The sequence below is a fragment of the Phoenix dactylifera genome, unplaced genomic scaffold, assembly GCF_009389715.1.
Source record: "Phoenix dactylifera cultivar Barhee BC4 unplaced genomic scaffold, palm_55x_up_171113_PBpolish2nd_filt_p 000046F, whole genome shotgun sequence".
NCBI lineage: Eukaryota > Viridiplantae > Streptophyta > Magnoliopsida > Arecales > Arecaceae > Phoenix > Phoenix dactylifera.
In genome coordinates, this window is record NW_024067669.1 from 890,573 (window position 1) to 904,711 (window position 14,139).

Sequence of the window (14,139 nt, forward strand, 5' to 3'; positions counted from 1 at the left end):
AAGTGCGTCCCTGCGCCGAGGCGACTGAAGACGCTCCTCTGCTCGAAGTCCGTTCCTCGAGGACGTTGGCAGAGAGAAATTCAAGAATGAAATAATGTAAAGACATTAAGTAAATGGGTACCTGGTACCAAGTGCGTCTCTGCGCCGAGGCGACTGAAGACGCTCCTCTGCTCGGAGTCCGTTCCTCAAGGACGTCGGCAGAGAGAAATCCAAGAATGAAATAATGTAAAGACATTAAGTAAATGGGTACCTGGTACCAAGTGCGTCCCTGCGCCGAGGCGACTGAAGACGCTCCTCTGCTCGGAGTCCCTTCCTCTAGCGCCAACTGTTGCTGGAAATTGGACCCGGGGGCCGCCGCGAAGCCGGGGAAGGAGGGGCTCCGCCGCAGGGACGGTGGGCGACCGCGCGCCGGCTGCTGACGTCCTCCGAAAGGGGTGGAGCTCCGCCTCAGAAGCGGTGGTCGACGGTGCGCCGGCGGGGTGGTGTCCTCCAGGGGGGCGCAGGTCCTGCAAGAAAACCGGTGGCCGAGCTCTCCGGCGCCGGCCCTCCGATGCTTAAGTCAGAGGGGGCAGATATGTGGAGAGAGCGGGGGAGAGAGTATGTGGAGAAGACAATATCAATATGTGGATAAGGTGAAGGAGATTGATGTCATCAATGGTGTCTGTGCTGTTTACTTCTATCTTCTCTCCTCTTTTTCGGTCCCTCTTTCGGGGTTTTTCGGTCCTCCGTCCCCCTTCTCTTTCCCCCCAGGTTCCCTTTTATAGTGGGATTTTGTGTTACCTGGGAGGTGACGGAAAATTTGTCCCTTTCCGTCATAATTGGGCACGATTTGGCCCATTAATGGCGTAGTGGAGAACGGGACCGAATCAGACCGGAACCAGGGAGTTGTCACGGTCGATCGGACCCGTTGGAGTGGTTGAACCGTCAGCCGTAGTGGGTCTGGGGTTCGTGGATGGTAAGTGCATTTATTACTGAATGAACCGGCGGTCAGGAAGAGCCATACGCTCTGATGGTTCAGTGATCCGGAGATCGTCTTGAGCCGTGTTCATTAAATGACTGAGTGCATCGGAGACTTGAGGAGGTCTCGTGCATTAATGACATGTCGTGCCGAATACCCGCGAAGATCTTATGCCTTGATGGCTTGGAGATGGCGGCAGGTTGAACATTTGGTTGAGGCGTCGGCTCGGCAGGGGTGCCGAGCCGAGCTGGTCGCCCAATAGGGCGCCCTGTGGCGGGGTCGGCGCCCTTTGGGCGAGCACCTTCTAGCCGAGCGCCTCTATTTGGCGCTGTCTCTGGTCGGCGCTTTCTAGTTCGAGCGCTTCTCTGGTCGGCGTCCTCTGGTCGGCTCTTCTAGCCGAGCAGCTTTACTTGGTTATTTTGGTTGGGCGCCTCTTCTTGGCGCTCTCTCTGGTCGGCGCTCCTTAGTCGAGTGCCTTCAGGTCGGTGCCCTTTGGCCGAGTGCCTTTCCGGTCGGCGCTCTTTAGTCGAGCGCCTCCGTGGCGGTATGACTTGGGGTTTTTCCCCCAACAGTGACCTTTCAGAATTTTCTCCATTGAAACTCCGCATTGGGGGCTCCTTGCAAGATAAGGTCATATATGGCGTGGATCCTCAACAGCCATGTACTCCTTTTGTTAAGAAAAAATCTGAGATGTTTGGTTTTTCTCAAGGCTGCCTACCCATGCATAGATGGGATGAACTCAATGGTTTCTTCAAAAAAGCCGGGTACTTTGATTATTTAAACTTCCTATAAATGCCTCATGGACTAGTTTTTCCCTTGATCCCACTAGAAAAATTCTGTTAGGATAGTATGCTTTCATAATGAATGCTTTCGTGGTAGGCGTATCCTGCATTTCTCATTGCTCTCTTCATAAATTCTGTCTAATCCGATGCATTCTTGCTTCAGAGCTGTAATCATTTTTGGGCTGAATGCCCTTAATGGAAGGGTTCATTTGCCGGGTGGTTCTTTAGGAGGACCCTGGAACTCCACCAACGCTGCATCTTTTATTCACTACACTGTCAATAAGGGTTACACTATCCATGGTTGGGAGCTTGGTAAGAGTCATGTCCCATTTAGATTCCTCACTTCATAAAGATTTTGCTCAATAGAGATAGTACTGAAGTTAGAATAAACAATGACAAAAGATTAACAAACAGCTGATCTAATTCAATGGGATGTTAAAAATCTTTTATATTTAATTTACATCGATTTCTGTTAAGATAAGGATGCGTATGAATTTTTGCTTCTAACTAATATCATCCGGATGCACAACCAAAACCGGTTTCAGCCTGGGGAAGAGATGGTGATCTCCAAGCTATGGATCACTGCCGCGTGTCGTCTCCGAGACGAGGGATGAGAAGGAATCTTTTTTGGTCCCTGTATCCGTTTATGCGATATAAGTATTTCAGTTGGATGCTTGCCCACGCTGGGCCCTTTCTTGACCCCTTAGAAAAAGAAATGGGACCCACCCACAAGTTTTACCTATTTTTGACTATTTTTTATATCCACCACTAATGCTAGGAATGAGAGCTTAGTACTAAAGTAGGGTGACATTTCGGCTAAGATCCATGGGCTCATCTCATAGGCAAATATATATATATATATATATATATTAATATATATATATATATATATATATATATATATAGACTAATGGAACAGCAGATTGAGTGGCTTCATATGTGATCAACTATTTTAAAAATATTTTGCGGATGAAAGAGATCTATCTAGTGCACTCCAAAATTTATTATTTTTTAATTTTTTTACTGTATAATATATCCATACACCATAATATATATATATATATATATATATATTATTGTAATAAGTTTAGTAATAGAGGAGGGAGGGACATTTTAGTAATAGGATTAGGCATCCGGCCCCGCATTTAATCGACGCTCACGCGTTTTGAACCTGAGCCACTTCGGTGAAATCTTAGCCCCATTCCAACTGTGCTATCATCTTAGGGCTCGTTTGGTTCGCGAAAAGTATTTTTCCTCCTAGGAATATAATTTCTGAAAATCAGATTCCTAGGAAGAGGATACCTAGGAAAGTACTTTTGGCATGTTTGGTTAACCATGGGAAAGTGACAAATTTCCAAAGTGCTTATGTTTGGTTGACCATCCACTTTCTTAGAAAAGTTATGTATAATTCCTATTATGCCCTTAATAAAAAATAGGTTTTTAATGCCTCTTTAATGCTTCTTTAATTCTGAAGGGTCTTTTTGGAAAAAAATAAAAAAGGAGTGATTCCCACCTCATGGAAAAGTAACTTTTCCATGTTTCTCATGGGAAAGACTTTTCCATGAAATGTGGGAATCATATTCCCATGGGAATACAACTTTTCTATCTCTCTCCTTTGAAAATAGGTTCTTTTTGGAAAAAAATAAAAAAGGAGTGATTCTCACCTCATGGGAAAGTAACTTTCCCATGTTTCTCATGGGAAAGACTTTCCTATGAAATGTGGGAATCATATTCCCATGGGAATACAATTTTTCTATCTCTCTCCTTTGAAAACTCCAACCAAACAAGAGGCATTTCATTACTTTTCCGTTGACCACACTTTCCCCCCTCCTTTTCCTGCGAACCGAACGAGCCCTTAATCATAAATAATATTTTCTGGCTAGTTTTGTTGGGTGATGTTATGGATTATATCACGTACAGATAGACAGCCATTTCTGATAATATATGACATAACTGGATTATTATTACTTTCTAAAAAGGCATGTGAAGCAATTACAGCACACATGGATCATTATTCATGAGGACAAGTGCATATTTCGAATCTTGAACTCATGGAGTCTGGTAAAGGTTTCCTGCAGGGGGGTTGCAGTCGGCCACGCATTCCGCTCGCGTATTATAACAACGTGACCCGCGTCCATGGGCTGGGCAGCAGTAGCAGGGACGTCCAGAAATGCAAACGTCAATATAGCACGGCTCTGGGCCTTGACCTATCCAAAAGACGTTCAAGGTTAGAAACTATATTAGCCTAGTTTGGCCATAATTTAAAATTGACGATCAAATATTATGATACAAAGATTTAAAACTAGTAAAGAAATACAAGTTGCAAGAACAGGATTTAGCTTTTTCTACACCAAAAAAATCATAACTGTGTTTTTAATGAATGAATACTGGTTAAGGTACTATTTTCTTTCAGTGTTGCCAGTCTTCTTCATCTTTTCTCACGAAAAGAGATAGACACTGTTGGGGAAAAACCCAAGTCATGCCGTCTCAGAAGCGCCCGACCAAAGAGAGCAGACTAGAGAGGCGCCCGACCAAAGAGCGCCGACAAGAGAGGCGCCCGACCAAAGAGCGCCGACCAGAAGCAATCCCGCCACAGGACACTCCGCTAGGCGACCAGCTCGGCTCGGCACCCGTGCCAGGCCCATGCCTTAGCCGAATACCCAATTTCCGTCTAACCCTTTAAAGGATCTGACAACTAAATACATGACTCCACTACAACCTGCCACCATCCCTAAGCCATCAAGGCACGAGATCTCCGCAGGTATTCGGCACGGCCTATCATCAATGCATGAGACCCCCTCAGGCCTCTGATGCACTCAGTAATTAAATGAACACGGCTCAAGATTATCTCCGGATCACTGAACCATCAAAGCGTATGGCTCTCCCTGACCGCCGGTTCACTCAGCAATTAATGCACTTACCATCTACGAACCCCAGGCCCACCACGGTCGGCGGTTCAACCACCCCAATGGGTCCGATCAACCGCGACAACTCCCTGACTCCGGTCTGATCCAGCCTTATTCTCCACTACGCCATTAATGAGCAAAATCGTGCCTAATTATCACAAAAGAGGACAAATCCCCCTGTCACCTCCCAGGTAACATAATATCTTCCTATAAAAGGGAACCTGGGGGAAGGAGGGAAGGGACGACACAGAACGGACACAAATATACACAAAAAAGAACAAACATTCCTCCTCCTTTACTCCCTCCACATATTAGCCTCCTCTGACTTAAGCTTCGGAGGGCCGGCGCCGGAAAGCCCGGCCACCGGTTTTTTTGTAGGACTCTCCGGGAGGACACCACCAGTCGACGCACCGTCATCCACCGTCCCGGCAGCGGAGCTCCTCCCCTCTTGGTTCGCGGCAGCCCCCGGGTCCAATTTCCAGCAACAGACATAGATAGCGGAAGAGAGGGAGGAAGGCAAACGAACAGAGTAACCTAATACTTACATTGATTCTGAGCAAAGAGTCCTGCAAGGATGAAGAAAACCAAAACCAAACGCATGGTCTTCATGGCGAACGTACCCAAGGGAATTGAAGAAGATAATCACAAGGCTACCTTTACACTATCAAACGGGAGGTAACACCGAGGCTTTTAAAAGCCATTATGGAAATTATTTTGGGTGGGAGTTACTAAATATATTTTCTTTAAAAAGGTTGCTATATATCGATGCCGAATGGAATTGGAAGACAATTATAAGGCTGCTTTTTTTGGCCAATCAAACAAGGACTTTTAAACCATATGGAAACTAAATATCTTCTCTTTAGTTATGGTGACAAAATCTTTCATGGTGGGAATCAGTATATATATATATATATATATATATATATATATATATTCTTTAAAAAGGTTGTGACAGATACATATAATGAATCGAATTAAACAAGGCAATCAATCACAAGGCTGTCATTTCCCATAAAACAAGAGACAGGCCGTCCAAGGTGTAGGTAAGGAAACTTATTTTGGGTGGGTCCAATTTCTTTTTCTAAGGGGTCAAGAAAGGGCCCAGCGTGGGCAAGCATCCAACTGAAATACTTATATCGCATAAACGGATACCGGGACCAAAAAAGATTCCTTCTCATCCCTCGTCTCGGAGATGACACGCGGTAGTGATCCATAGCTTGGAGATCACCATCTCTTCCCTAGGCTGAAACCGATTTTGGTTGTGCATCCGGATGATATTAGTTAGAAGCAAAAATTCATACGCATCCTTATCTCCACCTTGGACCTACACCTTACCTACACCTTGGACGGCCTGTCTCTTGTTTTATGGGAAATGACAGCCTTGTGATTGATTGCCTTGTTTAATTCGATTCATTATATGTATCTGTCACAACCTTTTTAAAGAATATATATATATATATACTGATTCCCACCATGAAAGATTTTGTCACCATAACTAAAGAGAAGATATTTAGTTTCCATATGGTTTAAAAGTCCTTGTTTGATTGGCCAAAAAAAGCAGCCTTATAATTGTCTTCCAATTCCATTCGGCATCGATATATAGCAACCTTTTTAAAGAAAATATATTTAGTAACTCCCACCCAAAATAATTTCCATAATGGCTTTTAAAAGCCTCGGTGTTACCTCCCGTTTGATAGTGTAAAGGTAGCCTTGTGATTATCTTCTTCAATTCCCTTGGGTACGTTCGCCATGAAGACCATGCGTTTGGCTTTGGTTTTCTTCGTCCTTGCAGGACTCTTTGCTCAGAATCAATGTAAGTATTAGGTTACTCTGTTCGTTTGCCTTCCTCCCTCTCTTCCGCTATCTATGTCTGTTGCTGGAAATTGGACCCGGGGGCTGCCGCGAACCAAGAGGGGAGGAGCTCCGCTGCCGGGACGGTGGATGACGGTGCGTCGACTGGTGGCGTCCTCCCGGAGAGTCCTACAAAAAAGCCGGTGGCCGGGCTTTCCGGCGCCGGCCCTCCGAAGCTTAAGTCAGAGGAGGCTAATATGTGGAGGGAGTAAAGGAGGAGGAATGTTTGTTCTTTTTTGTGTATATTTGTGTCCGTTCTGTGTCGTCCCTTCCCTCCTTCCTCCAGGTTCCCTTTTATAAGAAGATATTATGTTACCTGGGAGGTGACAGGGGGATTTGTCCTCTTTTGTGATAATTAGGCACGATTTTGCTCATTAATGGCGTAGTGGAGAATAAGGCTGGATCAGACCGGAGTCAGGGAGTTGTCGCGGTTGATCGGACCCATTGGGGTGGTTGAACCGCCGGCCGTGGTGGGCCTGGGGTTCGTGGATGGTAAGTGCATTAATTGCTGAGTGAACCGGCGGTCAGGAAGAGCCATACGCTTTGATGGTTCAGTGATCCGGAGATAATCTTGAGCCGTGTTCATTTAATGACTGAGTGCATCAGAGGCCTGAGGGGGTCTCATGCATTGATGATAGGCCGTGCCGAATACCTGCGGAGATCTCGTGCCTTGATGGCTTAGGGATGGTGGCAGGTTGTAGTGGAGTCATGTATTTAGTTGTCAGATCCTTTAAAGGGTTAGACGGAAATTGGGTATTCGGCTAAGGCATGGGCCTGGCACGGGTGCCAAGCCGAGCTGGTCGCCTAGCGGAGTGTCCTGTGGCGGGATTGCTTCTGGTCGGCGCTCTTTGGTCGGGCGCCTCTCTGGTCGGCGCTCTTTGGTCGGGCGCCTCTCTGGTCGGGCGCTTCTGAGATGGCATGACTTGGGTTTTCCCCCAACAGTGTCTATCTCTTTTCGTGAGAAAAGATGAAGAAGACTGGCAACACTGAAAGAAAATAGTACCTTAACCAGTATTCATTCATTAAAAACACAGTTATGATTTTTTTGGTGTAGAAAAAGCTAAATCCTATTCTTGCAACTTGTATTTCTTTACTAGTTTTAAATCTTTGTATCATAATATTTGATCGTCAATTTTAAATTATGGCCAAACTAGGCTAATATAGTTTCTAACCTTGAACGTCTTTTGGATAGGTCAAGGCCCAGAGCCGTGCTATATTGACGTTTGCATTTCTGGGCGTCCCTGCTACTGCTGCCCAGCCCATGGACGCGGGTCACATTGTTATAATACGCGAGCGGAATGCGTGGCCGACTGCAACCCCCTGCAGGAAACCTTTACCAGACTCCATGAGTTCAAGATTCGAAATATGCACTTGTCCTCATGAATAATGATCCATGTGTGCTGTAATTGCTTCACATGCCTTTTTAGAAAGTAATAATAATCCAGTTATGTCATATATTATCAGAAATGGCTGTCTATCTGTACGTGATATAATCCATAACATCACCCAACAAAACTAGCCAGAAAATATTATTTATGATTAAGGGCTCGTTCGGTTCGCAGGAAAAGGAGGGGGGAAAGTGTGGTCAACGGAAAAGTAATGAAATGCCTCTTGTTTGGTTGGAGTTTTCAAAGGAGAGAGATAGAAAAATTGTATTCCCATGGGAATATGATTCCCACATTTCATAGGAAAGTCTTTCCCATGAGAAACATGGGAAAGTTACTTTCCCATGAGGTGGGAATCACTCCTTTTTTATTTTTTTTCCAAAAAGAACCTATTTTCAAAGGAGAGAGATAGAAAAGTTGTATTCCCATGGGAATATGATTCCCACATTTCATGGAAAAGTCTTTCCCATGAGAAACATGGGAAAGTTACTTTCCCATGAGGTGAGAATCACTCCTTTTTTATTTTTTTCCAAAAAGACCCTTCAGAATTAAAGAAGCATTAAAGAGGCATTAAAAACCTATTTTTTATTAAGGGCATAATAGGAATTATACATAACTTTCCTAAGAAAGTGGATGGTCAACCAAACATAAGCACTTTGGAAATTTGTCACTTTCCCATGGTTAACCAAACATGCCAAAAGTACTTTCCTAGGTATCCTCTTCCTAGGAATCTGATTTCCAGGAATTATATTCCTAGGAGGGAAAATACTTCCCGCGAACCAAACGAGCCCTAAGATGATAGCACAGTTGGAATGGGGCTAAGATTTCACCGAAGTGGCTCAGGTTCAAAACGCGTGAGCGTCGATTAAATGCGGGGCCGGATGCCTAATCCTATTACTAAAATGTCCCTCCCTCCTCTATTACTAAACTTATTACACTAATATATATATATATTATGGTGTATGGATTATTATACAGTAAAAAAATTAAAAAATAATAAATTTTGGAGTGCACTAGATAGATCTCTTTCATCTGCAAAATATTTTTAAAATAGTTGATCACATATGAAGCCACTCAATCTGCTGTTCCATTAGTCTATATATATATATATATATATATTTGCCTATGAGATGAGCCCATGGATCTTAGCCGAAATGTCACCCTACTTTAGTACTAAGCTCTCATTCCTAGCATTACTGGATATAAAAAATAGTCAAAAATAGGTAAAACTTGTGGGTGGGTCCCATTTCTTTTTCTAAGGGGTCAAGAAAGGGCCCAGCGTGGGCAAGCATCCAACTGAAATACTTATATCGCATAAACGGATACAGGGACTAAAAAAGATTCCTTCTCATCCCTCGTCTCGGAGACGACACGCGGCAGTGATCCATAGCTTGGAGATCACCATCTCTTCCCCAGGCTGAAACCGGTTTTGGTTGTGCATCCGGATGATATTAGTTAGAAGCAAAAATTCATACGCATCCTTATCTTAACAGAAATCGATGTAAATTAAATATAAAAGATTTTTAACATCCCATTGAATTAGATCAGCTGTTTGTTAATCTTTTGTCATTGTTTATTCTAACTTCAGTACTATCTCTATTGAGCAAAATCTTTATGAAGTGAGGAATCTAAATGGGACATGACTCTTACCAAGCTCCCAACCATGGATAGTGTAACCCTTATTGACAGTGTAGTGAATAAAAGATGCAGCGTTGGTGGAGTTCCAGGGTCCTCCTAAAGAACCACCCGGCAAATGAACCCTTCCATTAAGGGCATTCAGCCCAAAAATGATTACAGCTCTGAAGCAAGAATGCATCGGATTAGACAAAATTTATGAAGAGAGCAATGAGAAATGCAGGATACGCCTACCACGAAAGCATTCATTATGAAAGCATACTATCCTAACAGAATTTTTCTAGTGGGATCAAGGGAAAAACTAGTCCATGAGGCATTTATAGGAAGTTTAAATAATCAAAGTACCCGGCTTTTTTGAAGAAACCATTGAGTTCATCCCATCTATGCATGGGTAGGCAGCCTTGAGAAAAACCAAACATCTCAGATTTTTTCTTAACAAAAGGAGTACATGGCTGTTGAGGATCCACGCCATATATGACTTATCTTGCAAGGAGCCCCCAATGCGGAGTTTCAATGGAGAAAATTCTGAAAGGTCACTGTTGGGGGAAAAACCCCAAGTCATACCGCCACGGAGGCGCTCGACTAAAGAGCGCCGACCGGAAAGGCGCTCGGCCAAAGGGCACCGACCAGAAGGCGCTCGACTTAGGAGCGCCGACCAGAGAGAGCGCCAAGAAGAGGCGCCCAACCAAAATAACCAAGTAAAGCTGCTCGCTAGAAGAGCCGACCAGAGGACGCCGACCAGAGAAACGCTCGAACTAGAAAGCGCCGACCAAAGACAGCGCCAAATAGAGGCGCTCGGCTAGAAGGTGCTCGCCCAAAGGGCGCCGACCCCGCCACAGGGCGCCCTATTGGGCGACCAGCTCGGCTCGGCACCCCTGCCGAGCCGACGCCTCAACCAATGTTCAACCTGCCGCCATCTCCAAGCCATCAAGGCATAAGATCTTCGCGGGTATTCGGCACGACATGTCATTAATGCATGAGACCTCCTCAAGTCTCCGATGCACTCAGTCATTTAATGAACACGGCTCAAGACGATCTCCGGATCACTGAACCATCAGAGCGTATGGCTCTTCCTGACCGCCGGTTCATTCAGTAATAAATGCACTTACCATCCACGAACCTCAGGCCCACTACGGCTGACGGTTCAAACCACTCCAACGGGTCCGATCGACCGTGACAACTCCCTGGTTCCGGTCTGATTCGGTCCCGTTCTCCCACTACGCCATTAATGGGCCAAATCGTGCCCAATTATGACGGAAAGGGACAAATTCCCCGTCACCTCCCAGGTAACACAAAATCCCACTATAAAAGGGAACCTGGGGGGAAAAGAGAAGGGGGACGGAAGGACCGGAAAACCCGAAAGAGGGACGAAAAAGTGGAGAGAAGATAGAAGTAAACAGCACAGACACCATTGATGACATCAATCTCTTTCACCTTATCCACATATTGACACTGTCTTCTCCACATACTCTCTCCCCCGCTCTCTCCACATATCTGCCCCCTCTGACTTAAGCATCGGAGGGCCGGCGCCGGGGAGCCCGGCCACCGATTTTCTTGCAGGACCTGCGCCCCCAGGAGGACACCACCTCGCCGGCGCACCGTCGACCACCGCTTCTGAGGCGGAGCTCCACCCCTTCCGGAGGACGTCAGCAGTCGGCGCGCGGTCGCCCACCGTCCCTGCGGCGGAGCCCCTCCTTCCCGGCTTCGCGGCGGCCCTCGGGTCCAATTTCCAGCAACAGTTGGCGCTAGAGGAAGGGACTCCGAGCAGAGGAGCGTCTTCAGTCGCCTCGGCGCAGGGACGCACTTGGTACCAGGTACCCATTTACTTAATGTCTTTACATTATTTCATTCTTGGATTTCTCTCTGCCGACGTCCTCGAGGAACGGACTCCGAGCAGAGGAGCGTCTTCAGTCGCCTCGGCGCAAGGGACGCACTTGGTACCAGGTACCCATTTACTTAATGTCTTTACATTATTCATTCTTGGATTTCTCTCTGCCGACGTCCTCGAGGAACGGACTCCCGAGCAGAGGAGCGTCTTCAGTCGCCTCGGCGCAGGGACGCACTTGGTACAGGTACCCATTTACTTAATGTCTTTACATTATTTCATTTCTTGGATTTCTCTCTGCCGACGTCCTCGAGGAACGGACTCCGAGCAGAAGGAGCGTCTTCAGTCGCCTCGGCGCAGGGACGCACTTGGTACCAGGTACCCATTTACTTAATGTCTTTACATTATTTCATTCTTGGAATTTTCTCTCTGCCGACGTCCTCGAGGAACGGACTCCGAGCAGAGGAGCGTCTTCAGTCGCCTCGGCGCAGGGACGCACTTGGTACCAGGTACCCATTTACTTAATGTCTTTACATTATTTCATTCTTGGATTTCTCTCTGCCGACGTCCTCGAGGAACGGACTCCGAGCAGAGGAGCGTCTTCAGTCGCCTCGGCGCAGGGACGCACTTGGTACCAAGGTACCCATTTACTTAATGTCTTTACATTATTTCATTCTTGGATTCTCTCTGCCGACGTCCTCGAGGAACGGACTCCGAGCAGAGGAGCGTCTTCAGTCGCCTCGGCGCATGGACGCACACGGTACAAGGTACCCATTTGTGCTTCTACATTAATGTTTTTACGTTATCTATTGTCCTCGGATCTCTGCTGACGTCCTCAAAGAATGGGACTCCGAGCAGAAGAGCCATTTTCAATCGCCTCGGCGAAAGAATGCTCACGACACCAAACTATTATACTATGGTGAATCCTTGTCACGAGCTGACAAGTATTCAACCCAATTGTTGGGAAAAAATTCGGTCCGCCCCGATAACTCGAGGCTCGGACCCAAAGTTCACTAACTTCGCTAATTTTAAGTCCTAGAGACCGCCTTAGGGTCGGTCGAATCCTGGACTAAGCTCGGAAAGACTCTCCGAGCCCAAATTCCTCTTAGCATAAGCGTTATGCCGGTGGTCGAAGGACCGAGCAGCGGAGCTCGGCAAGCCAAACCTAAAACCCTGTGGCGGGTAAAAGCTGAGGCCCTAGAGCCCATATCTCGGAACCTAAAACGGACCCGAGCAGAGAAACTTGGACTACAATAGACAAGTTTCAAAAAGTATATTCATTTCAAAAGGCCCGTAGGCAAAGTACAAAAATTCGGGTTTGGCCCTTACAAGTATGGGGGCCATCCCGACTTAAACCAAATAAAGCAAAAAATTACACTAAGATTCGAGCTCGACCACTTCGGCTTCGGCAGTGCCAGGAGTGGTTGGCTCAGCAGCCCGGGACCTCTTCGGTGGCCTCGGCAGCGATAGGAGTAGCCTCGGAGGCGACCTCGTCACTTTGGGGACGGCTACGGCGCCTCGGTCCCCGGAGTTTTCTGCCTCCGCAGCCGGCCTCTCGACCCCTGCTCCCGATTGGAGCAGGTTTCCACGTCAAAATTCGGGAGGAGCCGCCGCAGTTGGTTCGGAAATCCCGGAAGCCTTGGATCAGCCCATTCACGCCCTCCTCTTCTAGGAGGTCGCGAAACTCCTCCGACTTCGCGGAAGAGCCTCGCCGCGTTCTGGGCCTGCTCTCGGAGCCTCGAGCTCCCGGGGCCTTCATGATAGGTGGCCTTCCGCTTGAGGTCCTTAGCCCCCGCTCGAGCTCTAAGTGGCGAGCGCGGGCACTCTCCACCTCCTGCCCGCGGGAGGCCAGCGCCTGCTCGGCCTTCGCCAGGCGACTTTCTGCGGCGCGCAGCTCGGACCTCGCCAACCAGCGTGCGCGCCTTCTCTTCCTCGAGCTCTGCGGTAAGAGCTCGGACTCCCTCCTCGGATGCTCCAACTTTTTTCTGGAGCACCTGACGCTCGGCCTCGGCGGCTTGGTACTTCGCCTCGGTGGCTAAGTACCTCGCCTGGGCCTCGTCAAACCCGCGCTGGCACCTCCGGGCCTTCTCCGATATTCTTGGACTAGGTGCGTCAGCATTTCCGTCTCGTGCAAATGCTGGTAAAGAGACGAAAAAAAAAACATAAGGCGCCACTAGGAAAAAAATCTATACAAATTACACAGGAGGAAAATTTTACTTATCCGGACGGCGTGTGCAGCGGGTGAAGTCCATGAAAGCATTATAGCTCATGGACTGCATCATGGCCCGGTCGGCCGAGAGCAGGCGCGAGCCGAAATACTTCGCGGCGCTACTCGAGGGCTCTCGAGGGGCTGAATCGCCCTCGAACACCGACCAGGTGGGCGCAAAGGGCACCCATTCCTCCGAGCTTGATGGACCCGGAAGGCCAGCATCGGCTGGCCTAGGTAGAACGGACCCCGAGGCTCCCTGACTGCTCTCCGCTCGGGAGCATAGGGGGCTGGGGTCGCACGAGCGGCCGATCTGGACCGCCGCACAACTATGGCGGGGCGTGCAAGCCCGGGACCCGCGGAACTCCTCCCCTGGTCGGCGACTGAAGCGTTCCCCGCCGACCAGGACTTTGCACGGGCGCCGGGCATGGGGGCACCACCGAGGCTGCCCTGGAGGCCCGAGCCCCCCGGAAATCCGCGCCCTCCCTCTGGACCAGCTTTCGGGGCGCGCGGGCTGAGAAGGACCCGCCCCGGAGTAAGCGGGGCGAGAAGGGCCCGCCTCGGGGATGCGCGGGGGCGGAAGACCCGCCT

At 47.9% G+C, this 14,139-nt stretch overlaps 1 protein-coding gene and 1 long non-coding RNA gene across 4 annotated transcripts in view; one reads left to right on the forward strand and one right to left on the reverse strand.

The window, feature by feature from the left end:
* Positions 1-9,996, reverse strand: part of LOC103710119 (heparanase-like protein 3) — a 52,304-nt gene extending 42,308 nt beyond the window's left edge. For 2 of the 3 annotated variants that reach the window (XM_039115981.1, XM_039115980.1), the window contains exons 1-2: positions 9,863-9,990; positions 9,533-9,681 (exon numbers count right to left, since the gene is read on the reverse strand). In XM_039115981.1, coding sequence (XP_038971909.1) covers positions 9,533-9,681; positions 9,863-9,936 — 223 coding nt within the window. In that variant the 5' untranslated portion in view covers positions 9,937-9,990. Of the gene's footprint in view, positions 1-9,532; positions 9,682-9,862 lie in introns of all 3 variants that reach the window. The other variant, XM_039115982.1, reaches the window with a different exon arrangement.
* LOC120104590 lies at positions 1,521-2,196 on the forward strand. Its single transcript, XR_005506976.1, has 2 exons — positions 1,521-1,722; positions 1,904-2,196. It is a non-coding gene; the product is annotated as an uncharacterized LOC120104590 (long non-coding RNA).
* Positions 9,997-14,139: the final 4,143 nt, after the last annotated feature.